The sequence below is a fragment of the Vulpes lagopus genome, chromosome 21, assembly GCF_018345385.1.
Source record: "Vulpes lagopus strain Blue_001 chromosome 21, ASM1834538v1, whole genome shotgun sequence".
Classification (NCBI taxonomy): Eukaryota; Metazoa; Chordata; class Mammalia; order Carnivora; family Canidae; genus Vulpes; species Vulpes lagopus.
In genome coordinates, this window is record NC_054844.1 from 6,698,396 (window position 1) to 6,724,179 (window position 25,784).

At 48.7% G+C, this 25,784-nt stretch overlaps 2 protein-coding genes across 3 annotated transcripts in view; both read right to left on the reverse strand.

Annotated features, from left to right (window-relative positions):
- Window positions 1-15,598: 15,598 nt before the first annotated feature.
- On the reverse strand, window positions 15,599-18,842 carry LOC121480103 (anoctamin-2-like). The gene is made up of 3 exons (XM_041736397.1): window positions 18,703-18,842; window positions 18,491-18,596; window positions 15,599-16,493 (listed from the first exon to the last, which is right to left on the reverse strand). The coding sequence occupies exons 1-3, from the start codon at window positions 18,840-18,842 to the stop codon at window positions 16,224-16,226; spliced, it is 516 nt and encodes a 171-aa protein (XP_041592331.1). The 3' UTR covers window positions 15,599-16,223.
- A 3,289-nt stretch (window positions 18,843-22,131) lies between these two features.
- Window positions 22,132-25,784, reverse strand: part of LOC121479676 (anoctamin-2) — a 341,299-nt gene continuing 337,646 nt past the window's right edge. For both annotated transcript variants that reach the window (XM_041735401.1, XM_041735402.1), the window contains exons 24-25: window positions 25,025-25,130; window positions 22,132-23,026 (exon numbers count right to left, since the gene is read on the reverse strand). In XM_041735401.1, the coding sequence (XP_041591335.1) occupies window positions 22,757-23,026; window positions 25,025-25,130 (376 nt within the window). In that variant the 3' untranslated portion in view covers window positions 22,132-22,756. The remainder of the gene's footprint in view (window positions 23,027-25,024; window positions 25,131-25,784) is intronic.

Genomic DNA, 25,784 nt, shown 5'->3' on the forward strand with positions numbered 1-25,784 from the left:
GAAAAATGGAAACCACAAAATCCACCTCATAGCTTGGTGATTAGGGTCCAATGAACTCATGTATATAAAAATATTGGACTTTGTGCCCTGCACAAAGCACGTGCCCTTAACACAGGCAGCTGTCACCACCTGAGACCTCATGAGCCATGCCTGGAATCCCTCCGTTACTCAAGTTGGCCTTCAAGGCCAGTTATGATCTGGCCCCTTCCTGCATGAACAGCCTCACCTCCCCCCTGGTGCTTTTGTTTCATGCAGCTTCGACTTCAAGATAGACCTTTTCCTTCTCTATTTAAAGGTCTAGGAGAAGCATGTCAAGGATGGGGGCAGAGAGTACACAGTGCCCAATGCAAGTCTATTCTCCTCTTTCTCCTCACCAATGGAAACTGGACTTTGTTGGGAAATAGGGCAATGTGCCCAGCAAAGAAAACTATACTTCTCAGGCTCCCTCTTGTGGGTGGGGGAGCATGTGACTAAGTCCCAGACAATAAGGTGTCCCAGACAATAAAGAAGTTACAGAGTAGCACTTCCAGAAAGCTCCTAAGCAAAGGAGCTTTACTCCTCTTCCCCTAAATAAAGTGACAGCTGGATCAGAGGCCATCTTGCAGCTCTGAGATGGCCTTGAGGAAAGAAGCCTACATGAATCCTCTGGATTCTTCAAGGGAAGCCCTGTGTCTGTTCTGGCTCTCTGCCAGCCACACACTTCCCCACGCAGCGAGGCATACCCCCTTCTAGACTACTTCCGATATTCAAGACCCCAGAATTTTCTGACTAAATCACCCCAAACCCACTCCCAGGGCTACATGTCCTCTTCTGTGGGTCTATCCTCCAAAGAGTGGAGGAATATATCACCAGTCTATACAGCCCTGAGTGTCTGGATGCCTGGTGGTCAAAGAAGGCCTCTTAGAGGAAGTAAGAGTTGAGTAGTGACTTGAATAAAGGAGACAAGGGATGTGAGAATCTCAGGTGTAGGATCCCCAAGTAGAGAGGCCTTGGGTAAGAAAAGATTCATGTGTTTCATGAGGTTGTAGGACTTGAACCCCGGAAAGCAGGCACTTCCACATTCACCTTGAGACCTCTGAAAGCCAGCCCATGCCACCAGTGTAATTCATGGTGGCTGTGGAGTCCCATCTCCTAAAAACAATTTTGAGTCAGATAAATTCTGAGTTTCAGTTCTACATAATTAGCCTTTTGCCCCCTCTCAGATGTTCTGTACACCATTCTCATGTTTAACGAGGCTGTAATGACACCAGCCTGAGGTTGGCCACTGCTGGCCTTGGGCAATATGGTGCCAGAGGCTGGTTTGTATTATCTGTTCCAGTGGCCATTCTCTCTTTCCTGGAACACGGTTTCCTTTCATCTCAGACTAATTGTTTTCAGGCCAGGGCTCATTTGCCCATTCGGTCTTTGACGTCCCAGTCTGGGATGAGTTTGATAAGGTTCCAGGCCCGGAAGCAGGAGGAGGAAGGAGGTGACCTCCAGAGGAATCCACAACCCATGGGAATTATCACTGTGTGTCTGAGTCATGTCACCACCAAGCAGGCCAGAGTTTGGCACATTTTAGCATCTGGGAGTCCTTTCTCAGCAGGAGGGAGAAAGGGGAAGGAAATGAATTACGTGTAAGCAGGGAGAATGGTGTGAGCACTGTCCTCTCTCTCCCGCAAAAGATTTATTGCATGGAGAAGATAGCAGGTGTTCATTAAAACGGGTTTCTTTGTGTTTAAATCTCTTATCTGGTGTTGAGAAAACATCAATTGCCTTGAATGCAGATGCATCTTAGCCACTTAGTCGCCCTTGGAAAGAATGCCAACTGGCTCTGACTACATTCACTAGGACATAATAAAGATGGAGACTCTCCAGGGCTTTGGGAAGGTGACGCCAGGCCAGCTGTGATTAATACATGTCCTCAGATCAGATTAAAAATGATAATTGCCTCTTCCTTTAGGAAGAGACCAGGATTTGGGGAGGCAGATGAGGTACCTGAGGAATTGGAGACACGCAAACCTTTGCCTTTGCCCTTGCCTTAGCTACGGTCTCTTCAGGAAATCTCCAGTTTTGGGCCAACATTTCTTGATAAGATTTCTACAGCGAAGCCAACTTGATAGACGTCAAAGGTTTTCCTGTCTTGGATTTCACTTATGTCATGGAGCCAAGGCAAAGGTAGGCAGCTACCCGGCTTGTTTCCTTTGGAATGAACTCAGGCAAATTCCTCAAGGTTTGTTTATGTTGGCTGCCTTCAGGGACCTTAGAGCCTTGAGGCAAGAGGAGACAATCTGCACTCAGAGTATCTGAGCAAATTCCAAGGATTCAATGCTCCAGAAGGGGAGTTCTGGGTGGGGTAGGATGGAGGGAGGGCAAGTGGAAATCCATGAGACTTCCAGGACTAAGCACCCAGAAACTGGTACTTTTTTGCAGAGATATGTAAAAATTTTGTATTTGGAACAGCCTGGACACGTACAGAGTCCCCAGGTCCCCTTGGTGTGACAAGCAGCACTCCTTTATTTACTTACAGAATCACAGGGAGGAGCAGAGGGCCTCCAGGGAGTAAGTAGGGTGGCCTGGGAGTATGCTTGGGAGGAGAACTTGGGGTAGGGGTGGGGATGGGCAGTGGCTATTTATAATCTAGAAAATTATTTGAATCTTTTAGTCCTCAATCTGGCCTTGCTGGCTGTGAAATATGGGCTTTGATTCCCTGTGACATGGCTGTGGAGAGCCAGGCGATGAGGTGTGGAAAGGGGAGCACAGTGGTGGGACATTGTTGTTTTTCAGTGAAAGCCTCATCACTGGGAGCCACTGGGTGGCTCAGTGGCAGAGTGAGTGTCTGCCTTTGGCTCAGGTCATGATCCTGGGGTCCTGGGATCAAGTCCCGCATCGGGCTCCCCACAGGGAGCCTGCTTCACCCTCTGCCTCTCTCTGTGTGTCTCTCATGGATACATAAATAAAATCTTTTATAAAAGCAAGCAAGCAAGCAAGCAAGCCTCATCACTGACCACCTTCTAAACACCTACTGTGGTGGGTACTCCAGCCACACCTTGCTCCTTACCTCTCTCCATCCGTTCCTGCCCTCCTGCCTTAAAGCAACCCACCTTTACTGAGTGCAGACTCAGTGTCCAGGGACTGTGTGAGGCTCTGGATCCTAGAGATGAAAAACAAGTGCTCATTTTCCTTAAAGGAAGCCAAGCCCATGGGTGAGCCGTACACACTTTCCATGGGGTGAGTATGCTAACACCAGGCCTGTCGGCGTGCAAGCCCAGTTGCAGTGGTTTTATGATAGAAGAGTGACAAGCTGGGGATGGGAGAGAGGATTGTCTGAAAAACAGCACAGAGGAAAGGCTGGTCGTTTGGTGCTCACAGCCTTGAGTGGGAACCAAAGGTCAGGTGTAAAACCATGGGTTTTCTGGCAGCACACCAGAAATGAGCATTCCAGATGTAGCAAAAGCCCAGGAAAGGAACATGGAAATATGTAAAAGATCACAACAGATGGGTTTGACCAAAGTAGAGAGTTTGTATAATTAAATAATGGGGGGAAAAGCCTGGAGAAAGAAACTGATGGCAGCATGGCAGAGAGGAAATAGCATGGCCTCTAAGACAGAGCCACGTTTCACATGTGGCTCGAGTGTCTTAACTAGGTGTCCTTAAGCAACTCGGAGTGTCTTAGAGCACCTGGTGTTTATCCATAAAATGTGATTATTGTTAGGGGTCTTTATGAGGGTTACAAAACACGACTCTGATGTTCCTGGTCCAAAATAGTCCTAATGAGTGGTTACTACATACATACACATCCATCCCCTTTCTGACCCTGACCCACAGTGTCAGCATAATTCCCCTGCAGAATAAAGGAGGCAATTGTTAAGTGTTTGTGCAAGGAGTTGGTGGAACACTAATCCTAGGCCAAGAGGGCATGATCACAGTGAACCAGGAGTCTTCCAGCCTGTCCTAAGAAGCATCGTGGAAGGGCATGCCCAGGGACAAAGGACCAGGCTGATGTGAGCTCACAGGAAGGTCCCCAGGCATGAGAACTGAGGGAAGGGCAGAGATCTCAGTCCAATGAGGATGGCACAGGCCAGGAGAGAGGTCACCAGGGCTGGGCACCCTATGCAATCATGAGCAGGGTGGAGGGGTAGGCAGCTAGGAGCCATAGATAGTCTGGAGCAGTGCTCCTGCTCAAACAGTAGGGATCAAGCAGTAAATATTCGGTGAAGCTATGTAGCCTCTGTTGAAGCAATTTAATGAATTGGTAAGCCTTGTGTTGCCTGTTACCTGACACATTCTGCACGTATTTGCCAACTCCTCTCTACTTTAACTCCCTTGTATATATAATAGTGGCTTCAAATCTATTTTCAGAATGAGTAATCTAAAAAAAAAAAAAAAAGAATGGGTAATCTAGGGGCATCTGGGTGGCTCAGTTGGTTAACAGTCCGACTCTTGATTTTGGCTCAGGTCATGATCTCAGAGTCGTGAGACTGAGCCCCGAGTTGGGCTCCACACTGACATGCAAACTGCTTAACATTCTCTCTGTCTCTGTCTCTGTTTCTGTCTCTCTCTCTCCCTCTGTCCCTCCCCCGCCCCTTGCACTCTCTCTCTCTCAAAAAAAAAAAAAAAAAAAGAAAGAAAAAGAAAAAGTGGGTAATCTATAAAGAAACAGAAATATTTTCTGTTTTAAAAAAATCTCTGACCATGTGTTTTCCAAATAACATGCTCTGCCCACCTGCATCACCTATAAGGGGTAGAGAAATGGCTACATAACATCTTTCCAATATAAATTCTCATGCTCTTCAATGGGCATTTGATTCTTTTCTTTATTTCTACCCTTACTAAAAATAGATTTGAGACTGTAGACTGTTGCCGATAGACAGAAGATACTTTTCAGAAAGCCTATATTCTTGGTTGTCAGTTCTCTGAGGGGTCCTTTGGCATTTTCTGATTTGCGATCCTGGAAAATAATTGCCTCCATGTGGCATCCTGAAAAGGCGTGAGTATAACCAGAGTCACTATCTTGGATAATACATGTGCCATGATGCTCTGAAGTACTCATCCAAAGATCAGTAGAAAAGCCTGTTTTCTTCTGAGGGGATTTCAGTCTTGATGATGAAGCATTTCAATTCAGAAGTCTACCCTGCTCCCACAATAAATTCTTTTTCCTTTGGTAGACATTTATAAAGACCACTCAAGGAAACCACGAAAACCATGAAAAATTAGTTTAGATTAATGCATTTTCTGAAAATCACGGTCTAGTGACTGAAGCTTATACTTGGGTATCACTTGATATGTTTTTAATGGAGTTGGTACAATGTTTTTAAAAAACCACGACATACTTACTCGACGTCAAAGCAAGGCATTTGTTTTAAAAGCCAAGGCACGTTAACAGAAGTGGAGAGGAAAGACAATAATTCTAGTGAATGTTGGGCAGTGACATTGCCTTTGAGGTCTTCCTCAATAGTTTACTCATCTGGAAACCCAGCCCGAGATGGAGTTTAGCAAACGTGCTGATGTCAAGAATGCTAACCAGACCAGTGCTCTGGGTACTCTGTAGAGATCATTCTAGCATGCAAGTACTCCATTTCCTGGCATCTCTGCCACCGTCTTGGAAAGGCCATGTCCAGACTTTAGATTTACTGTTGGCAAGACTGGTCTCTAGCAGTGGATCCAATACTGGTCATACATTTGTCTTAGCCATTGATGATAATATTCGTCTTCTTAGAAATGTACATGTCTGTTATAATATCACTCCTTCATATTGGTCTCATGCTCGGTGGCCTGCCGAGGACAACCCTGAGAAGGAGAGAGGGCAGGTATGGTTTCCATGCTCCAGAGGGAGAAAGAGCTCAGAGAAGTTAGAACTTGCCCACTGGGAGAGTGGGCGCTAGCACCAAGTCCAGCTCCACGACAGAGTGCATTTTCCATTACAGTACCTTTCTCAGGTGTCATATGAGACTCTGTCCCCACAGAGGCTTTACCCAAACACACACAGCTGAGAAATGGGTCTTCTCGCTTTTTTCCAATAAATGATTAATAAGAGCACAGGCTCCGGGGGGAGGCGACTGCAGTTCATTCCACCTTGGCCACTCCATCACTCCATCAGTTTCTCTGATCTTCAAGTTCTGCATCTGCGTGTGACAGAGCATCAGAATCCCCCATCACGACCCCACACACCATCTCTGCTGGGTCAGATTAGAGGCTCCAGATTCAGTGACGGCTGCCACAAAGATTTCCATCTGTGTCACAAAGCAGTCTCCAGAGTGGAAGGAGATGGGGAGCTTCTGTAGCCTTAGGGAGGCAGACACTTAGACTCAGCTGGGGCTGGTGGGAAGATTTTTCTTGACACTCTGAAACCCCCTACTGAAAATCCTAAATCAGCATTTATCAGAGTGGATCAGTCTGTCAAGAAAGACCCCAGGGGAGTGTCTGCTTTCGGCTCAGGGTGTGATCCCAGGGTCCCGGGATCGAGTCTCGCATCAGGCCCCCCGTGGGAAGACTGCTTCTCCCTCTGCCTGTGTCTCTGCCTCTCTCTTTGTGTCTCTCATGAATAAATAAATAAAATTAAAAAAAAAAAAAAAAGAAAACCAAAGCCTCAGAGGGGATGTCCCTGTGCCGAAGGGGTGCCAGGCCAGGGAATCTGACTTACTACAAAGATCTGGCTGTTCCCGGGGAAAGGCTGAACCTAGTCCATATGCGGTGAGGCTGGAAGCCCCTCAGGCACAACGAGGTTGTACCTTGGAGCCCAGCTGTGGGGCACGAGTTTGCTATGTCAGCCAGGGCGCCGATGTGGAGTGGCAAGTATCCAGCTCCAGTGTAGATCCCCAGCGGTGTCTCCATGTTGCATTAACCAAAGAGGGCGAATACTCCCCTGCCATCTCTTCCAGGGGTCCCAAAGAGCCCCCTTGAGGTGGAGGAATCAAAGGTAGGAGGCCTTAGGAAGGAGATGCCCACAGCCTCTCATTCCAACTTTGTTCAAAATTATGTAGGCACTAAAGTGATTAATACAAAAAAGAGGGATGTGCAATCCAAGCTGGTGGTGTGGCTCATCTGGTTAAGTGCAAAATGGGGAGTAGAAAGGAGGTTATGAGGATTAAGCAAGGTGACAAGTGGACAGTTCTTGGCACAGAAACTGGCTCCTACTGATGTCATCACTGTCACTACTAGTACTGTCACAACTAGTATTGTCACTCCAAGGGCCTCAGGCAGAGCACCCAGGCCAATGGGCTTCTGAGGGAGGTGTCATCATTTTGGGAAACACAGGCTGTAGTCTGCACCCCAGGGTTGAAGCCCTTGTGGCTTCAGTTCCAGTGACAATGAAAATGGGGCCAATAAGAGGAGGTAACTTTACAGGGAATCTCGTCCCAGGGGAGCCAAGGATAATCAGGAAGTGGAGGCAAAACAACTTTTGAAATGTATGGATAATTCTTTCATGTCTTAGAGCTTATTATATATGAAAGAAACTTGAGAGAAGCTTTCCCAAATTTGATAATAATCTTTTTTTTTTAAGATTTTGTTTATTTATTCATAAGAGACACAGAGACAGAGGCAGAAACAGAGGCAGAGAGAAAAGCAGCTCCCTGCAGGGAACCTGATGCAGAACTCAATCCCAGGACCCGGGATCACGACCTGAGCCAAAGGCAGACACTCAACCATTGAGCCACCCAGGTGCCCTGACAATAATCTTAACATTCAGATGCAATCACCGACAACAAGCTGTGGAACTGAAAAAGACTTTCTATGTCTCTATTTTCCATCAGAAATACAAGGCACGGACTGGGGCATATGGGCAACCTTGGGCTTCGGTACAGACACCGCCAAGTCCGAGAAGCACACCACACACAAGCAGTCAGGAAAATGGCACAGAAATGGCATCAAGATACCCCCTTCACAAAGATAGGAATCTCTTAATGTGGAGGACTCAAGTTCCCAAGGAACATGCACTTTGCCAAGAAACAAAAGAAGGACCTGGAGAAGATGCCTCCAACAACATCAAGGCCATGAGTGCACGTGGTGAGGCTGGTGAAGCCTCTTCAAGCCCAAGGAGGTCAATCCCAAGATCCCAAAGGGCAGCAACCACAAGCTCAACTCACTGGCCTACATCACTTGCCTACAAGCTCGGGGAACATGCTGGTGCCCGCCTTGCCTGAGGGTCTCAGGCTCTGCTTGGCCAAAGTTCAAGGCCAAGGCTCAAACCCAGGCCCAGGTTGCATCTGTGACTCTGCCTCCAGTTCCTGGCACAGAACCCAAAAGGTGCCCAGCCCCCCACAAAGGCTCCAGTGTAGAATCTTCTGTCTGCCTCTGTGAGGACAGAAGAACTGATGTGACCTTTGGGCTTCTGTGTGAAGCTAGTGTCCTTCTGCGCTATTTGTGCAAGTAAACCTATGGCAGGACCCATCAAAAACAGACAAAAAAGAAATAAAAAGCAAATGTTGATTAACTTTGCTGGGGGAAAGAATGAATTACCTTTCTCTTTCCTAATTGAAAACACAGTTGTGAAAAGCAAAGGGCACAGGACTACAAGTGTGGAGGTAGCAGTACTGTAATATAAAAGGTGAGTGAGTCAGTTCATTAATAAAATAAAACTATTTGTAATGGATTCCATGACCCGTCTAGTTTAGCCTAAAATTCATATTTGGAACTTATATTTCATGATAAATATTCACCTCTGTGTCTGATTTTATTTAATAATTTTAGGCGCCTTTTCTTAAAGAGGATCCCTAAAATTGTAGAAGCTTCTGGCCCTGCAAAACTGGAATCTGCCCATGTTAATAATCCTCCCTACTTTTGACAGAATGATATTGAAATGTGCTCTGCATATGTTGCCCATTGACCTGGAGAGGAGCTTCAGGGGACTTTCTGGAAGGAAGTTGGAGCCATTGAGAAGACAAGGAGAAAAAAGCCTCGCCCTGGGTAAAGACAGTGAGCAATCAAAAGTGACAGGTGGAGTATTGTGAAATCAGAGGTTGGCAGCTAAGAAAACCCAATTTGAAGTTGTTGGGCAAACACTGGCAAGAGTTTCTGAGTTGAGTCGGAATGTGGCCCATGGCAAAGGGTTGATGAGGTCTGTTTTGGGGGGCCTCATCTGCTTCTCAGCTAGCCTCATTCAGACCAAGCAGATGTGGTTCTTGATAGAAGTTGACACATACTCTCTGAAGAATTAGATGCAGGCCAACCAGAGTCCATTACGCTGGAAGAAAACTAGGAGCAGGTTATGATGTGGGATCCATGTCAAAAGTCTGCCTCCTTCCCTTAGGGCCTAAGGCTTCATTCCCCTAATTGAGGAAGACATCTTGGCTTGGGAGCCTCAGTCCTCAGCTCCTTGTTCTGTTAGGCAGACAGGAGTGAGACGAAGGTGGGTCAATAAAACATGAAGGTTCCTGAACTCATATGTAGAACTGTCTTTTTGAATTCCCATCTGGCTTTCGCCTTGCACTGCCTTTCCACAGATAAAGCTGAAAACGCCATGGGAGGAGCAGGATAAGTGGGTGCCACTGCCTCTGCATAAGAGTTGTGGGGAGACATGTCTTCTAGCCTGGTTCGGGAGGGGTCTAGTTCTGGGGGCACTGCCATTCTCTGCTGGACCAAACAGGGCCGGGGAGCAGGAGGCTAGCCAGATGTGCAAATAAGGCTGCATTCTGAAGAAACATCTGCTTTGTCTTCCAGAACTTGGGGCTAAGCCTTTAAGGATGGGTTCTGCTCTCTGGCGCCCTCTGCTGTGGCTGAGCAGATCGGATACCTCTGGGGGTTGGGGCAAGAGTAGAAAATCCTGCAACCCTTCTCTGGGCTGAATTGGGTTATCTGAGACACAGATGGCAAGGGCCTGGGTTGCGAGAGATGAGTAGAATGGTAACGTGGAAGATAAGACTGAACGTTCTCTTCGTGTTTGCGGGGCCATGGTGAACCTGTAGAGCCCTACGGGGCCACACAAGAATGGATGCTAGCCTTGGTGCAGTCCAACTTCTTCATTTACTGGCAGGGAGAGTGCCTTGGAAAATATATACAGTAGGCAAAGCCAGTAGTACCACAGGAAGAAGTAGCCCAGAAGAGTAGGGTTATGGGGGCGTTAGGAGAAATCTTCACCTTATCTATGGAGGATCATACAAGTGAGAGCTTAGGAGCTGCTCAAATAATTTATTAGTGATTATAGATGGATTGATTCCAAGGGGAGGGGGCAGAGAAAAGAAGTAACATGGTACTCGGGGAAGGGCATACTCCTGATACATAGAGGATCTGGAGAAGGAGACACGTGCTCAGAAAAAACATGGTGGACATGAAGATAAAAAACTGGAAAGCTGATCTACAACTTCAGTGTTTCCTGAAAGTAATCAAAACGGTTGGGATGGCTATAGCTATACTAGACTGCACTTCTATACCGGAAGAATACCTTCCAGAGCTGAGAAAGGAGTGAATATGCAGACTGAAGGTGATTACCTCATTTCAGGCATATTAAATAAAAGAAACCCACATCAAGACCCATTCCAGTAAAATTTTTGAATTCCAAGAACACATTTTAAAATCCTATTAACACCAAGGCAGGAGGAAAAAAGAAACATACGAAGGGATATGAATCAGGCTTATTCTAGAGGTTTTTCCTCTGAACCAGTAGATGAGCCTGTATTCATTGCCACAGCCACAATGTTTGGAAACTAAGGATGGTGACTTGAGAAAGGTAAATCCAGTCATCATTCCAACAAAAGCAAATGCCCAGTGTTGTGTTTTGGGTCGGATTCTCTGGGAAGCAGACCCTGAGATGGGGAGCTGCATACCTGGCCTGCAGGGGGTTGCCTGGAAGTGTGCTCCAGAAGGACACCTGTGGGGGGAGTGAGGTAAGCAGAATGAGAATTGCTGAGTTGCAAGACATTTCAGTCAATTCCACATGGAGCTCTGGCACTGAGGGAACCTTTAGAATTATCTGGAATTGAGCCAAAGTAGGCCTTGGCCCCCTGCAGAGATGAGATGCAGCCCCCAGCAGAGGAGTGGCCCTGGTCAAGGCATCCCCCTTCCACTTTATAGCAGTTCTAAGGTGGGCTTCACACTGGCACTTGAGTCCTGAAGGGACCTTTTAACACTGCATTGTTAAAAACACTCTTCCTAAAGGCATACTCTGGCCAACTAAGGCAAAACTGTGACAATATGAAAAGACAGGAGCACTTTCCTCATTTATTTTTAATCCCAGACCCTGTTTGACTACGTATTTCAAGCAACCATGAAAGCAAAGACTGGTCCCTGGGTTTTCCCACCTCATTCCTGTCCTTGCTTCTTAGAAATGCCTTACACAGCCTGCTGGAATCTCCTACACTTTATGGCAGTTTAAAAGAGCACCTGATAAGTTTCCCTCCCATCTTTCTTAATAAGAGCTAAGCTCTATACAAAGTTAGAACATTGTGCTGGGTGGATCAGCAAACCAAAAAGGCTTTCATTCATCTTTGGATATGGCAAAATAAGGGCCATTTGAGAAGGAGTTAATGATGATTTTCTGTGTCTTTAAAATCCTCCTGAGGCAGCCACTCTGGAAAACAGTGTGGAGGTTCCTCAAAGAGTTAAAAATAGAGCTACCCTACAATCCAGCAATTGCACTACTAGGGATTTACCTGAAGGATACAAAAAGTACAGACCTGAAAGGGCACATGCAGCCCGATGTTTATAGAAGCATTATTAACAATAGCCAACTATGGAGAGAGCCCAAATGTCCATTAACTGATGAATGGATAAAGAAGAGGTGATACATGAAATATTACTCAACCATCAAAAAGAATGAAATCTTGCCATTTGCAACAACATGGATGGAGCCAGAGGGTATTGTGCTCAGTGAAATAAGTCAGAGAAAGACAAATACCATATAATTTCACTCATATGTGGAATTTAAGAAAGAAAACAGAGGAACACATGGGAAGGGGTAAAAAGAGAGAGAAACAAACCATAAAAGATTCTTAGGGGGGATGTCTGGGTGGCTTAGCGGTTTAGCGCCAGCCTTTGGCCCAGGGCATAATCCTGGAGTCCCGGGATCGAGTCCTACATCAGGCTCCCTGCATGGAGCCTGCTTCTCCCTCTGCCTATTTCTCTGCCTCTCTATGTCTCTCATGAATAAATAAATAAAATCTTTTTTTTTCTTTTAAAGAGAGAGATTCTTAGGGATACAGAACAAAATGAGGGTCCATGGAGAGAGGAGAGTGGGGGATGGGCTAGTAGGTGATGGGGATTAAGGAGGGCACTTTTTAAATTTATTTATTCATGAGAAACAGAGAGAAAGAGAGAGGCAGAGACATAGGCAGAGGGAGAAGCAGGTTCCCTGCAGGAAGACTGCTGTGGGACTTGATCCCAGGACCCCAGGATCATGACCCAAGCCAAGGGCAGATGCTCAACCACTGAGCCACCCAGGTGCCCCAAGGAGGGCACTTGTGATGAGAACTGCTGTTATATGTAAGTGATGAATCATTCAATTCTACTCCTGAAACCAATATGGTACTGTATGTTAACTAACTAAAATCTAAGTAAAAAATTGAAAAGAAAAAAAGTATATCTCCCGTAGACAGCAAAATAAATAAATAAATAAAATAACTTGATAGTAGAAGTCCTCTTATAATATATACATGTATCAAATCACCATGCTATGCACTTCAAATATCTTACAATTTTGTCAATTATACCTCAATATAGCTGAAAAATGTTGAAAGAAAGAAAGAGAAAGAAAAAAAGAAAGAAGAAAGAAAGAAAAGAAAGAAAGAAAGAAAGAAAGAAAGAAAGAAAGAAAGAAAGAAAGAAAAGAAAGAAAAAGAAAAAAAGACCCTGAGAATAGCACCATGTATTTTCCCAAGCAGGATTGTTCGAGACAGGCCTGCTTTGAAGAGGCTGTGAGAGGGGAAAATGGGAAGGGAAGTCTACCTTTTATTCCACCTTCTTTTCTTTACAATGAGCACATCAAGGAAATAGCCATTAAGATTATTTATTTGAATCAACCATCAAATGGATTTCATTTCTTTTTATTCTTAATAAGGAAAAACTGATGAACCCAGTAGTAAATATGCCAAGCCCTCCACCTGGGGCTCATGACTGTTTCTCTTGGAGGGAAAAACTTAAATAATTTAAACTGTTTTATTTACATTTTATTTTTTTCTGCATTTTCTATGTCTTCCTCAATGAGTATATATTACTTATATGATTAAACAAAATAGATGCTATTACAGACCAATGTAGAAGGCTGAACATACACCATGAAACACAAATGAGCTCAAAATAAATCCAAACATCAACTGTTATTATTTCTGGAGAAAGGGCATAGGAAAAGGAGGGATATTTTTTCCTTTCTTCAGGTTTCAGATGTTTGCTCACAATTATTATTATTATTTTTTGGGGTATTTTATAATGAAATGTCAAAATGAATTATTTCTTTTTTAAAAAAGATTTTATTTATTTATTCATGAGAGACACACAGAGAGAGGCAGAGACACAGGCAGAGGGAGAAGCAGGCTCCCTGCAGGGAGCCTGATGTGGGACTTGGTCCCAGTACCCCAGGATCACACCCTGAGCTGAAGGCAGATGCTCAACCACTGAGCCACCCAGATGACCCTATGTTATTTACTTAAAGAGCTCATTGGGCCTGCACATACCATCTCTCTACCCAGCTTAACAAATCCTTTGGGAAGTTCTTCACACTTAGCCTAAATACTTAGCCAGTTGCTGCTATGGTAGGCAGGCACAACTGGTGGTCATGAGGGCAGATCACAGAATTCCTAATTCACTTCTTGTGGGAGAAGAGGAAGAAAGCAAAGTCGTTTCAGGGTGAAAGTCCTGCCCACCTATGGGCAGATGAACTCTCCCTTCCTTTCCATCTAGATCTGACCCAGTCCCTTGGGTGAGGTCTGGCCACCACAGGCATCCATATCCCATCTCCAATCCCTTTACAGGACAAGGTGGGGCAGGAAAAACAAAGCAAGAGGCCCATTATGCAAAGGAAATAAAATGGATCACCTACTAATCCCCTCTACCTTACTCAACTTTTTCATATTCCCCATACCACTTACTACCTCGTAGCATACTAATATTTTCATTATGATGTCTTCCTGACTCACCCACAAGAATGTAAGCTCCTCAGGGGCAGGAATCATTGTATCAAGTGATGGCCTGATACAGAGCCTGACACATGGTCGGTGTCGGGTATGTAATCTTGAACAACATTCAAAACTGAAAACTGAAATTTATGAGATAACAGAATTGATGAGATATATGAAGTGGAAAAAAGATAGCAAGGCAGCATATTCTGCAGGACTGTAACCTAAAATACACATAGGTTGGAGAGGGAACGAGAGTCTGAAAGGAAATACAGCAATTGCTGATGTTGATTCTGAATTTGGGGACTGTGGGTGATTCCACTTTCTTCCTCAATGGTTTTCAGATTCTCTGACTCCTGGGGTGCAAGTGGCACCTCTGTGATCATAGAAAAAAATTTACTTGGAAAAAATAAGGAAGAGAGGTGGGGTGCTGAGCCAGGCACTGTTGTGCAAGGCATGTGTCTTGGTGCCGGAGGCGGGGAGGCGGCCCCTGGACATCCAGTGTGGACCATCACTGCTTCCGGGAAACACCAACCCATTCACACCAGTAGGAGGGGTCCCTGAGGATAGCCTTCTTTTTATGGGCCTGGAATCTCCATGTTACTAGTGCACCTCAAGTGAATTTTTTTTCCCCGTTGGCCACTTCTCTTCCTCCAGGTTAGCTGAAGCCTGTTGTCAGGCTTTTATTTTGTTTTGATAATACTGTGGTTTGCTTCTGGGCTCACAACCTGAGTTTGAACACGAAAGTGTCACGTGGTTAAAATGTATTGTAGGACTGCTGGTACGTGAGTGGCGTGGGACAGGATTGCCTGCGGCTCCCACTAAAGCTGTATCTAGGCCCTGGTGTCCCCGTGAAAGAAAGGACCACCTTCCAGAGCAAGAGCTGGTGCAGTCCTGCACGTGGCCAGGAGGCAACAGAAGTCATGATGAGCAGCAAGGATGACCAGCCCAGCACCTGGGGGCCCGTGAATCACCAGGTGTGCTGCAACCTGAGAACACTCATCTCTCCTCTGAGGCGTGGCCCTCCTTGAAGCTTCCATCCAGACACCAAGTTGGACTCTGGTCAGACTGACCTGGGAGGAACTGGGGCCAGGTCCCAAGGCCCTGGTGCAACCGGTTTCTGGACAGCAGGTGGGTTTGAGGTGTGTGAAAGATAATGATGAATGATGTTTGGCCTTTGCTTCCAACTATTTGACAATCTCTCCTCCTCCCACACCTCCCCCCCAACTGACCCCCTCTCTGAGAGGAAAGATGAAAGCTCTGAAGCATCTTGGGTTTGTCATTAATTCATATGCAGAATGACAAGCCCCTTACCTCTGGTGCTTTCACATTTCCCTTCTCCCTTATATTTCTCCTTAGACCTAATTACTAGCTGAAACCCTATATATTTATCAGTTTACTGTCTCCCTCTCCCAGGAAACTCCAGGAGGCAGAGGTCTCATCTCTTGTACTCTGCTGCATCTCTCCTCCGAGAAAAGTATCTGAGGTATAGGCAGTGACCGAAAGGGAGAGAACCAAAGACATGGAGACATAGCTTTATAAAGAATGTTTCAATTTATTTGATTACTTTAAATATGAACCTGCATAAAGTGATGGTTAGTTGCACAAGCTCAAAGCATCCCCACGACATGAACTGGAGACAAGCCCGGGTTTAGGCCTCTACCACTCACCATCAAGTCCAGTGGCCACAGCAATCAGCCCTGTGACTTAATTTGCACCCGGTGGGGCAGTGACAGTCCCAGCTGCAAGTGACATAGAGGGGTCTGCTCCCCGGAAGATGGAGGGAAGGGGTGAGGGATCACTCAGGATGGGGGTTTGCTTCTCTCACAGCCTGTGCCCGCCTGAGAGAGAGGACACCCGAGGGAATGCAGGGAAGGCTCGTGGCGCCTGGGGGCTCTGGGGTAGAGACACCCAGTTCTTTCGCCAAGTAATTCAAAAGAGGGTACCAAGCCCCCCAAAGGATACAAAGAGGACCTAAAAGAAACTTAAGCTTGAAGTTTCTGAGAAGCAGCCCCGTTTCTCTTCCTGCCTCTGCTCATTCACTCGCTCGCTCTCGCACCCCCTCTCTGCACACACACACCTTCGCGAGGGCCCCTCAGGCCAGCCCCCGCGGACGCCAGCCCCCACGCCCACGCAGGTGCACGGGTGCTCCGTGAGGTCCCTGGCTGCCGCAGCGGCCCGCGGGGGCGGGGGGGTCGCTCACACGTTGGTGTGCTGAGAACCAGAGGATGCGATGCTGCCCGGCTGGCTCCGGCCTGAGGGTGCCGAGCTGGGTGCTCGGCTCCTGCTGTGACGCCCCCCTCCCAGGCTCCTCTGGCCCGGCTCGTCCGACAGCTTGAGTTTCTCATGCTCCTCTTTCAGGAAGAAGTCCACCAACAAGCCCTTCTCCTTCTTGATCTGGTCGCTGATGTCCGTCGGGATGTCTGGAATCATCCAGTCCACCAGGACGCTCAGGAACATTACAAGGTTCTGCCAAAAGCAAGGGAGAGGGGTTGAGGGGCGAGGCCCGGCCCCGTGGGTCCCCAGTGCACCTTGTCCACCCTTGCCCTGTCCTCCGGCAGTGGGGCTGGCCGTGTGGTGCCACGGCGGGGGCAGTGGAGAGCAGAGCCCCAGGAGCAGGACACCTCCGTGGTATTCTGGCTCCTTACCTAGTAGCAGGTGGTCTTCACCAATGAGCAGAAATGGCCCGCAGTGTCCCCATGTAGAAAGTGGAGCAGTAATACTACCCGCCCCCCCTAAGTTGCCGTCAGGATGAAAGTCAACACCTCCCATATGGCGGGGCCTGAGAAGTGTCAGCTGGCTTTTCCCCTTCCTGTTCTTCCTGCCAGGCCTCTCAGCCTCGGGCGCCCGGCTCCAGGGCTCCCTGGGAAGTGGGCACAGGGCCTGCCGCCCCTCCACTGGGCCGGCTGCTCCCCTCTCGCTTTCAGCCTGCGCTCAGCGCTCCAGATCAGAGATGGGCCTTTGGTCTCCGCACTGAATTCTGGCCTCGGCCAACCTCACACTTACCTGATCCTGCTCCCTCTTCTGTCCAGCCATGCTAGTCACACTGGCCAGTCTCAGGCCCCTGCCTTCAGCTCCCCCATCTCCATCTGAGCTTCTGTGCGCACTTGCAATCAGCTTCCTTCCGCACCTGCTGAGCCCCATCCCCGCCTTGCAAACACAGGTAAGACAGGACTACGTTTCCCTGCAGTATTTTCCACTGAAACAGTGAATGCATTACAACTGTGCCAGCGGGGCCCGATATATGACAGCTGCGCTTATTACCTGGTTCCCACCCAGCTCCCCAAGCCAGGCAGTTTCCCCACCCCAGCTGTGGCATTCTCTGCCTGCCAATCACACGCTCGCTTTGAGATCCAGGGACAGCGAGGAGCCCAGGATGAGATCCTTAGGGCATGGCTGTCTTCCAGGTTCCAAACCTATTCCTACCTTAACCTTGACCCTCGCTTGTACCTAGGGGCCCCAGGGAGGGCCAGGGGACTAGTAATAGCTCCTGGGCCAGGAGCTTCCAGACGCTCCTGGGAGCCTTTCAAGCTCTAGAGCTGCTTCAAGTCACACTCTTCCCTTAAACCAACTTTCACAGTGTGAACGAGTGTTACATGTGACATGTGGGAAAGCCAGTGGATGCCTGCAGGGGGTGTTGGAGCAGGTTTTCAAAAAATCGCCCCATCTTCTCAGAGGAAGAATGGCTGTCTTCTTTAGGTGAAAGACTAGCTGATGGGCTTCTCCACTTCCCGGGCTGGGGTCGGGGCAGGATATCTTACAGCCCTCCAGAGATTTGCCTTCAGGGAATACAAAAGCCTGGGGGAGTGGAAGAGAAAAGGATCTGGGCTCGTGCTCCAGCCCCGCTTGAAAAGCGGCAGGACCCCCCGAGTGGGAGCTGGGGGCCCGTGTACCCCCGGATCTGGGCCATGCAACCTGAGCTCCGGCTATTGTCAGAGATAGCAATCGCGGGCTCAGGTTTGCTATTCATTCAAGGAGGCATGGCCGGATGTCTCTGGGGCCCTCCCTGCCAGATGTCTCAGGGGCCGGAGCTCACCAATAAAGGAGGGAGTTGGCCCAGAGGTAGAAGAACCGTTTGGAACCCAAGTCCTTTCGTGAACTGCAGAGACCAGGCAGGGCTGTTTGTCTGCAGTAAGGTGGGGATTCTGGGCCCCACCGCTCTTCTCGCTTCCTTTCTTGTCTTAGGTCTAAATGGGAATCTATCTCCACCCTGTAACTTATCCCACATCTGACTTGTAAACTTACTTTGAGGGCTATTCTCTTTCTGCAAATTCATCCATTCATGGAAGTCCTCTCAAGAGTGCTTCCTGCCTCCTCTGGGGAGGTGCTCCCTCCTGCTGGCCACTTGCAGGGACCCCTATGTCACAACGCCACATGGAGAACACATGGAGAGGAGGGGCAGGCGAGGAGACACGGCTGTCTTTACCTCTGTGGCCTGGAGGCTACTCCTTATCTGGACAACTCACCTGGAAGATTATGACAAAAGCCAGACGGGCAGACAGAATGGACCAGTACTGTTTGGAAAACTCATATGGGTTTGGGGCCCATGGAGGTTCTCGGTAATCCTTAAACCTGGGCAGAGAGAAATGTAGTGTTAAGACTAGGAAGAACTGGAGGGAAGAGGGTGTTTTGAGATCCTTAAGGATCAGAGCAGCTGGCAAAACCCTCGCTCCCAGACTCAGGAAATTGCAGGAAGCAAGCAGAGTGAGAGGAATCCATGGTCCCACCAACAAGCCGTGGAATAATAGGACCAAAGTCCAAAAACCTCCAGTGTCGGCCTGGAAATGCCTTTTTCCCACACTCTCTAACATCCCCCATGGCTTCCTCTGGTTTCTGTATTCTTCTTTCAGAGGAGCCCAGGAATCATGAGAGGAGCCCAGGACAGTGGGTTCATGTTGGCCCCACTAGCACATGAGCTCAAGAGCCGAGGGAGATGCCCAGAAACCTTGGACAGTTCCAGCAGCCCCTGGACTCAGGAAAGACACAGGTGCCTGCAGACAACCCCAGGTTTCCTTCCTGGCCGGCTGCTTTGGGAACGGCCATAGAGGTGGCTGCACTCTTGCACCCCAGTGAAGGCTGAGTCAACCCAAGCTGAAGGTTGAGTGCATTTGGGGAACGGTGGTAATAGTGATGGTTGGTTTGTATCCTCGGTTCTGCCAACCATGTTTATAATCTGTCCATGTGGCTTAAGAAAGGACAATCATGATACAGTTTCACTCATACATGAAATATGATAGTGAAAGGGACTATAAGGGAAAAGAGGGGAACTGAGTGGGAAATATCAGGGAGGGAGACAAACCATGAGAGACTCCTAACTCTGGGAAACGAACAAGGGGTAGTGGAAGGGGAGGTGGGCAGGGGGATGGGGTGACTGGGTAACGGGCACTGAGGAGGGATGAGCACTGGGTGTTATACTATATGTTGGCAAATCAAATTTAAATTTTAAAAATGTAAAAAAAAAAAAAAGAAGAAGAAGAAAGAAAATGATGAACCCAGTAGTAAATATGCCAAGCCCTCCACCTGGGGCTCATGGACTGTTTCTCTTGGAGGGAAAAAACTTAAATAATTTAAACTGTTTTATTTACATTTTATTTTTTTCTGCATTTTCTATGTCTTCCTCAATGAGTATATATTACTTATATGATTAAACAAAATAGATGCTATTACAGACCAATGTAGAAGGCTGAACATACACCATGAAACACAAATGAGCTCAAAATAAATCCAAACATCAACTGTTATTATTTCTGGAGAAAGGGCATAGGAAAAGGAGGGATATTTTTTCCTTTCTTCAGGTTTCAGATGTTTGCTCACAATTATTATTATTATTTTTTGGGGTATTTTATAATGAAATGTCAAAATGAATTATTTCTTTTTTAAAAAAGATTTTATTTATTTATTCATGAGAGACACACAGAGAGAGGCAGAGACACAGGCAGAGGGAGAAGCAGGCTCCCTGCAGGGAGCCTGATGTGGGACTTGGTCCCAGTACCCCAGGATCACACCCTGAGCTGAAGGCAGATGCTCAACCACTGAGCCACCCAGATGACCCTATGTTATTTACTTAAAGAGCTCATTGGGCCTGCACATACCATCTCTCTACCCAGCTTAACAAATCCTTTGGGAAGTTCTTCACACTTAGCCTAAATACTTAGCCAGTTGCTGCTATGGTAGGCAGGCACAACTGGTGGTCATGAGGGCAGATCACAGAATTCCTAATTCACTTCTTGTGGGAGAAGAGGAAGAAAGCAAAGTCGTTTCAGGGTGAAAGTCCTGCCCACCTATGGGCAGATGAACTCTCCCTTCCTTTCCATCTAGATCTGACCCAGTCCCTTGGGTGAGGTCTGGCCACCACAGGCATCCATATCCCATCTCCAATCCCTTTACAGGACAAGGTGGGGCAGGAAAAACAAAGCAAGAGGCCCATTATGCAAAGGAAATAAAATGGATCACCTACTAATCCCCTCTACCTTACTCAACTTTTTCATATTCCCCATACCACTTACTACCTCGTAGCATACTAATATTTTCATTATGATGTCTTCCTGACTCACCCACAAGAATGTAAGCTCCTCAGGGGCAGGAATCATTGTATCAAGTGATGGCCTGATACAGAGCCTGACACATGGTCGGTGTCGGGTATGTAATCTTGAACAACATTCAAAACTGAAAACTGAAATTTATGAGATAACAGAATTGATGAGATATATGAAGTGGAAAAAAGATAGCAAGGCAGCATATTCTGCAGGACTGTAACCTAAAATACACATAGGTTGGAGAGGGAACGAGAGTCTGAAAGGAAATACAGCAATTGCTGATGTTGATTCTGAATTTGGGGACTGTGGGTGATTCCACTTTCTTCCTCAATGGTTTTCAGATTCTCTGACTCCTGGGGTGCAAGTGGCACCTCTGTGATCATAGAAAAAAATTTACTTGGAAAAAATAAGGAAGAGAGGTGGGGTGCTGAGCCAGGCACTGTTGTGCAAGGCATGTGTCTTGGTGCCGGAGGCGGGGAGGCGGCCCCTGGACATCCAGTGTGGACCATCACTGCTTCCGGGAAACACCAACCCATTCACACCAGTAGGAGGGGTCCCTGAGGATAGCCTTCTTTTTATGGGCCTGGAATCTCCATGTTACTAGTGCACCTCAAGTGAATTTTTTTTCCCCGTTGGCCACTTCTCTTCCTCCAGGTTAGCTGAAGCCTGTTGTCAGGCTTTTATTTTGTTTTGATAATACTGTGGTTTGCTTCTGGGCTCACAACCTGAGTTTGAACACGAAAGTGTCGCGTGGTTAAAATGTATTGTAGGACTGCTGGTACGTGAGTGGCGTGGGACAGGATTGCCTGCGGCTCCCACTAAAGCTGTATCTAGGCCCTGGTGTCCCCGTGAAAGAAAGGACCACCTTCCAGAGCAAGAGCTGGTGCAGTCCTGCACGTGGCCAGGAGGCAACAGAAGTCATGATGAGCAGCAAGGATGACCAGCCCAGCACCTGGGGGCCCGTGAATCACCAGGTGTGCTGCAACCTGAGAACACTCATCTCTCCTCTGAGGCGTGGCCCTCCTTGAAGCTTCCATCCAGACACCAAGTTGGACTCTGGTCAGACTGACCTGGGAGGAACTGGGGCCAGGTCCCAAGGCCCTGGTGCAACCGGTTTCTGGACAGCAGGTGGGTTTGAGGTGTGTGAAAGATAATGATGAATGATGTTTGGCCTTTGCTTCCAACTATTTGACAATCTCTCCTCCTCCCACACCTCCCCCCCAACTGACCCCCTCTCTGAGAGGAAAGATGAAAGCTCTGAAGCATCTTGGGTTTGTCATTAATTCATATGCAGAATGACAAGCCCCTTACCTCTGGTGCTTTCACATTTCCCTTCTCCCTTATATTTCTCCTTAGACCTAATTACTAGCTGAAACCCTATATATTTATCAGTTTACTGTCTCCCTCTCCCAGGAAACTCCAGGAGGCAGAGGTCTCATCTCTTGTACTCTGCTGCATCTCTCCTCCGAGAAAAGTATCTGAGGTATAGGCAGTGACCGAAAGGGAGAGAACCAAAGACATGGAGACATAGCTTTATAAAGAATGTTTCAATTTATTTGATTACTTTAAATATGAACCTGCATAAAGTGATGGTTAGTTGCACAAGCTCAAAGCATCCCCACGACATGAACTGGAGACAAGCCCGGGTTTAGGCCTCTACCACTCACCATCAAGTCCAGTGGCCACAGCAATCAGCCCTGTGACTTAATTTGCACCCGGTGGGGCAGTGACAGTCCCAGCTGCAAGTGACATAGAGGGGTCTGCTCCCCGGAAGATGGAGGGAAGGGGTGAGGGATCACTCAGGATGGGGGTTTGCTTCTCTCACAGCCTGTGCCCGCCTGAGAGAGAGGACACCCGAGGGAATGCAGGGAAGGCTCGTGGCGCCTGGGGGCTCTGGGGTAGAGACACCCAGTTCTTTCGCCAAGTAATTCAAAAGAGGGTACCAAGCCCCCCAAAGGATACAAAGAGGACCTAAAAGAAACTTAAGCTTGAAGTTTCTGAGAAGCAGCCCCGTTTCTCTTCCTGCCTCTGCTCATTCACTCGCTCGCTCTCGCACCCCCTCTCTGCACACACACACCTTCGCGAGGGCCCCTCAGGCCAGCCCCCGCGGACGCCAGCCCCCACGCCCACGCAGGTGCACGGGTGCTCCGTGAGGTCCCTGGCTGCCGCAGCGGCCCGCGGGGGCGGGGGGGTCGCTCACACGTTGGTGTGCTGAGAACCAGAGGATGCGATGCTGCCCGGCTGGCTCCGGCCTGAGGGTGCCGAGCTGGGTGCTCGGCTCCTGCTGTGACGCCCCCCTCCCAGGCTCCTCTGGCCCGGCTCGTCCGACAGCTTGAGTTTCTCATGCTCCTCTTTCAGGAAGAAGTCCACCAACAAGCCCTTCTCCTTCTTGATCTGGTCGCTGATGTCCGTCGGGATGTCTGGAATCATCCAGTCCACCAGGACGCTCAGGAACATTACAAGGTTCTGCCAAAAGCAAGGGAGAGGGGTTGAGGGGCGAGGCCCGGCCCCGTGGGTCCCCAGTGCACCTTGTCCACCCTTGCCCTGTCCTCCGGCAGTGGGGCTGGCCGTGTGGTGCCACGGCGGGGGCAGTGGAGAGCAGAGCCCCAGGAGCAGGACACCTCCGTGGTATTCTGGCTCCTTACCTAGTAGCAGGTGGTCTTCACCAATGAGCAGAAATGGCCCGCAGTGTCCCCATGTAGAAAGTGGAGCAGTAATACTACCCGCCCCCCCCTAAGTTGCCGTCAGGATGAAAGTCAACACCTCCCATATGGCGGGGCCTGAGAAGTGTCAGCTGGCTTTTCCCCTTCCTGTTCTTCCTGCCAGGCCTCTCAGCCTCGGGCGCCCGGCTCCAGGGCTCCCTGGGAAGTGGGCACAGGGCCTGCCGCCCCTCCACTGGGCCGGCTGCTCCCCTCTCGCTTTCAGCCTGCGCTCAGCGCTCCAGATCAGAGATGGGCCTTTGGTCTCCGCACTGAATTCTGGCCTCGGCCAACCTCACACTTACCTGATCCTGCTCCCTCTTCTGTCCAGCCATGCTAGTCACACTGGCCAGTCTCAGGCCCCTGCCTTCAGCTCCCCCATCTCCATCTGAGCTTCTGTGCGCACTTGCAATCAGCTTCCTTCCGCACCTGCTGAGCCCCATCCCCGCCTTGCAAACACAGGTAAGACAGGACTACGTTTCCCTGCAGTATTTTCCACTGAAACAGTGAATGCATTACAACTGTGCCAGCGGGGCCCGATATATGACAGCTGCGCTTATTACCTGGTTCCCACCCAGCTCCCCAAGCCAGGCAGTTTCCCCACCCCAGCTGTGGCATTCTCTGCCTGCCAATCACACGCTCGCTTTGAGATCCAGGGACAGCGAGGAGCCCAGGATGAGATCCTTAGGGCATGGCTGTCTTCCAGGTTCCAAACCTATTCCTACCTTAACCTTGACCCTCGCTTGTACCTAGGGGCCCCAGGGAGGGCCAGGGGACTAGTAATAGCTCCTGGGCCAGGAGCTTCCAGACGCTCCTGGGAGCCTTTCAAGCTCTAGAGCTGCTTCAAGTCACACTCTTCCCTTAAACCAACTTTCACAGTGTGAACGAGTGTTACATGTGACATGTGGGAAAGCCAGTGGATGCCTGCAGGGGGTGTTGGAGCAGGTTTTCAAAAAATCGCCCCATCTTCTCAGAGGAAGAATGGCTGTCTTCTTTAGGTGAAAGACTAGCTGATGGGCTTCTCCACTTCCCGGGCTGGGGTCGGGGCAGGATATCTTACAGCCCTCCAGAGATTTGCCTTCAGGGAATACAAAAGCCTGGGGGAGTGGAAGAGAAAAGGATCTGGGCTCGTGCTCCAGCCCCGCTTGAAAAGCGGCAGGACCCCCCGAGTGGGAGCTGGGGGCCCGTGTACCCCCGGATCTGGGCCATGCAACCTGAGCTCCGGCTATTGTCAGAGATAGCAATCGCGGGCTCAGGTTTGCTATTCATTCAAGGAGGCATGGCCGGATGTCTCTGGGGCCCTCCCTGCCAGATGTCTCAGGGGCCGGAGCTCACCAATAAAGGAGGGAGTTGGCCCAGAGGTAGAAGAACCGTTTGGAACCCAAGTCCTTTCGTGAACTGCAGAGACCAGGCAGGGCTGTTTGTCTGCAGTAAGGTGGGGATTCTGGGCCCCACCGCTCTTCTCGCTTCCTTTCTTGTCTTAGGTCTAAATGGGAATCTATCTCCACCCTGTAACTTATCCCACATCTGACTTGTAAACTTACTTTGAGGGCTATTCTCTTTCTGCAAATTCATCCATTCATGGAAGTCCTCTCAAGAGTGCTTCCTGCCTCCTCTGGGGAGGTGCTCCCTCCTGCTGGCCACTTGCAGGGACCCCTATGTCACAACGCCACATGGAGAACACATGGAGAGGAGGGGCAGGCGAGGAGACACGGCTGTCTTTACCTCTGTGGCCTGGAGGCTACTCCTTATCTGGACAACTCACCTGGAAGATTATGACAAAAGCCAGACGGGCAGACAGAATGGACCAGTACTGTTTGGAAAACTCATATGGGTTTGGGGCCCATGGAGGTTCTCGGTAATCCTTAAACCTGGGCAGAGAGAAATGTAGTGTTAAGACTAGGAAGAACTGGAGGGAAGAGGGTGTTTGAGATCCTTAAGGATCAGAGCAGCTGGCAAAACCCTCGCTCCCAGACTCAGGAAATTGCAGGAAGCAAGCAGAGTGAGAGGAATCCATGGTCCCACCAACAAGCCGTGGAATAATAGGACCAAAGTCCAAAAACCTCCAGTGTCGGCCTGGAAATGCCTTTTTCCCACACTCTCTAACATCCCCCATGGCTTCCTCTGGTTTCTGTATTCTTCTTTCAGAGGAGCCCAGGAATCATGAGAGGAGCCCAGGACAGTGGGTTCATGTTGGCCCCACTAGCACATGAGCTCAAGAGCCGAGGGAGATGCCCAGAAACCTTGGACAGTTCCAGCAGCCCCTGGACTCAGGAAAGACACAGGTGCCTGCAGACAACCCCAGGTTTCCTTCCTGGCCGGCTGCTTTGGGAACGGCCATAGAGGTGGCTGCACTCTTGCACCCCAGTGAAGGCTGAGTCAACCCAAGCTGAAGGTTGAGTGCATTTGGGGAACGGTGGTAATAGTGATGGTTGGTTTGTATCCTCGGTTCTGCCAACCATGTTTATAATCTGTCCATGTGGCTTAAGAAAGGACAATCATGATACAGTTTCACTCATACATGA

Excerpts from the sequence above, each read along its gene's own strand:
- LOC121480103 (XM_041736397.1), bottom strand. The coding sequence starts at position 18,842 with ATGGGGGATGTTAGAGAGTGTGGGAAAAAGGCATTTCCAGGCCGACAC. Across the intron at positions 18,597-18,702 it reads TGCTTCCTGCAATTTCCTGA|GTTTAAGGATTACCGAGAAC; the intron begins GTCTGGGAGCGA and ends CTCTCTGCCCAG. Across the intron at positions 16,494-18,490 it reads CTTTTGTCATAATCTTCCAG|AACCTTGTAATGTTCCTGAG; the intron begins GTGAGTTGTCCA and ends TGCTTTTGGCAG.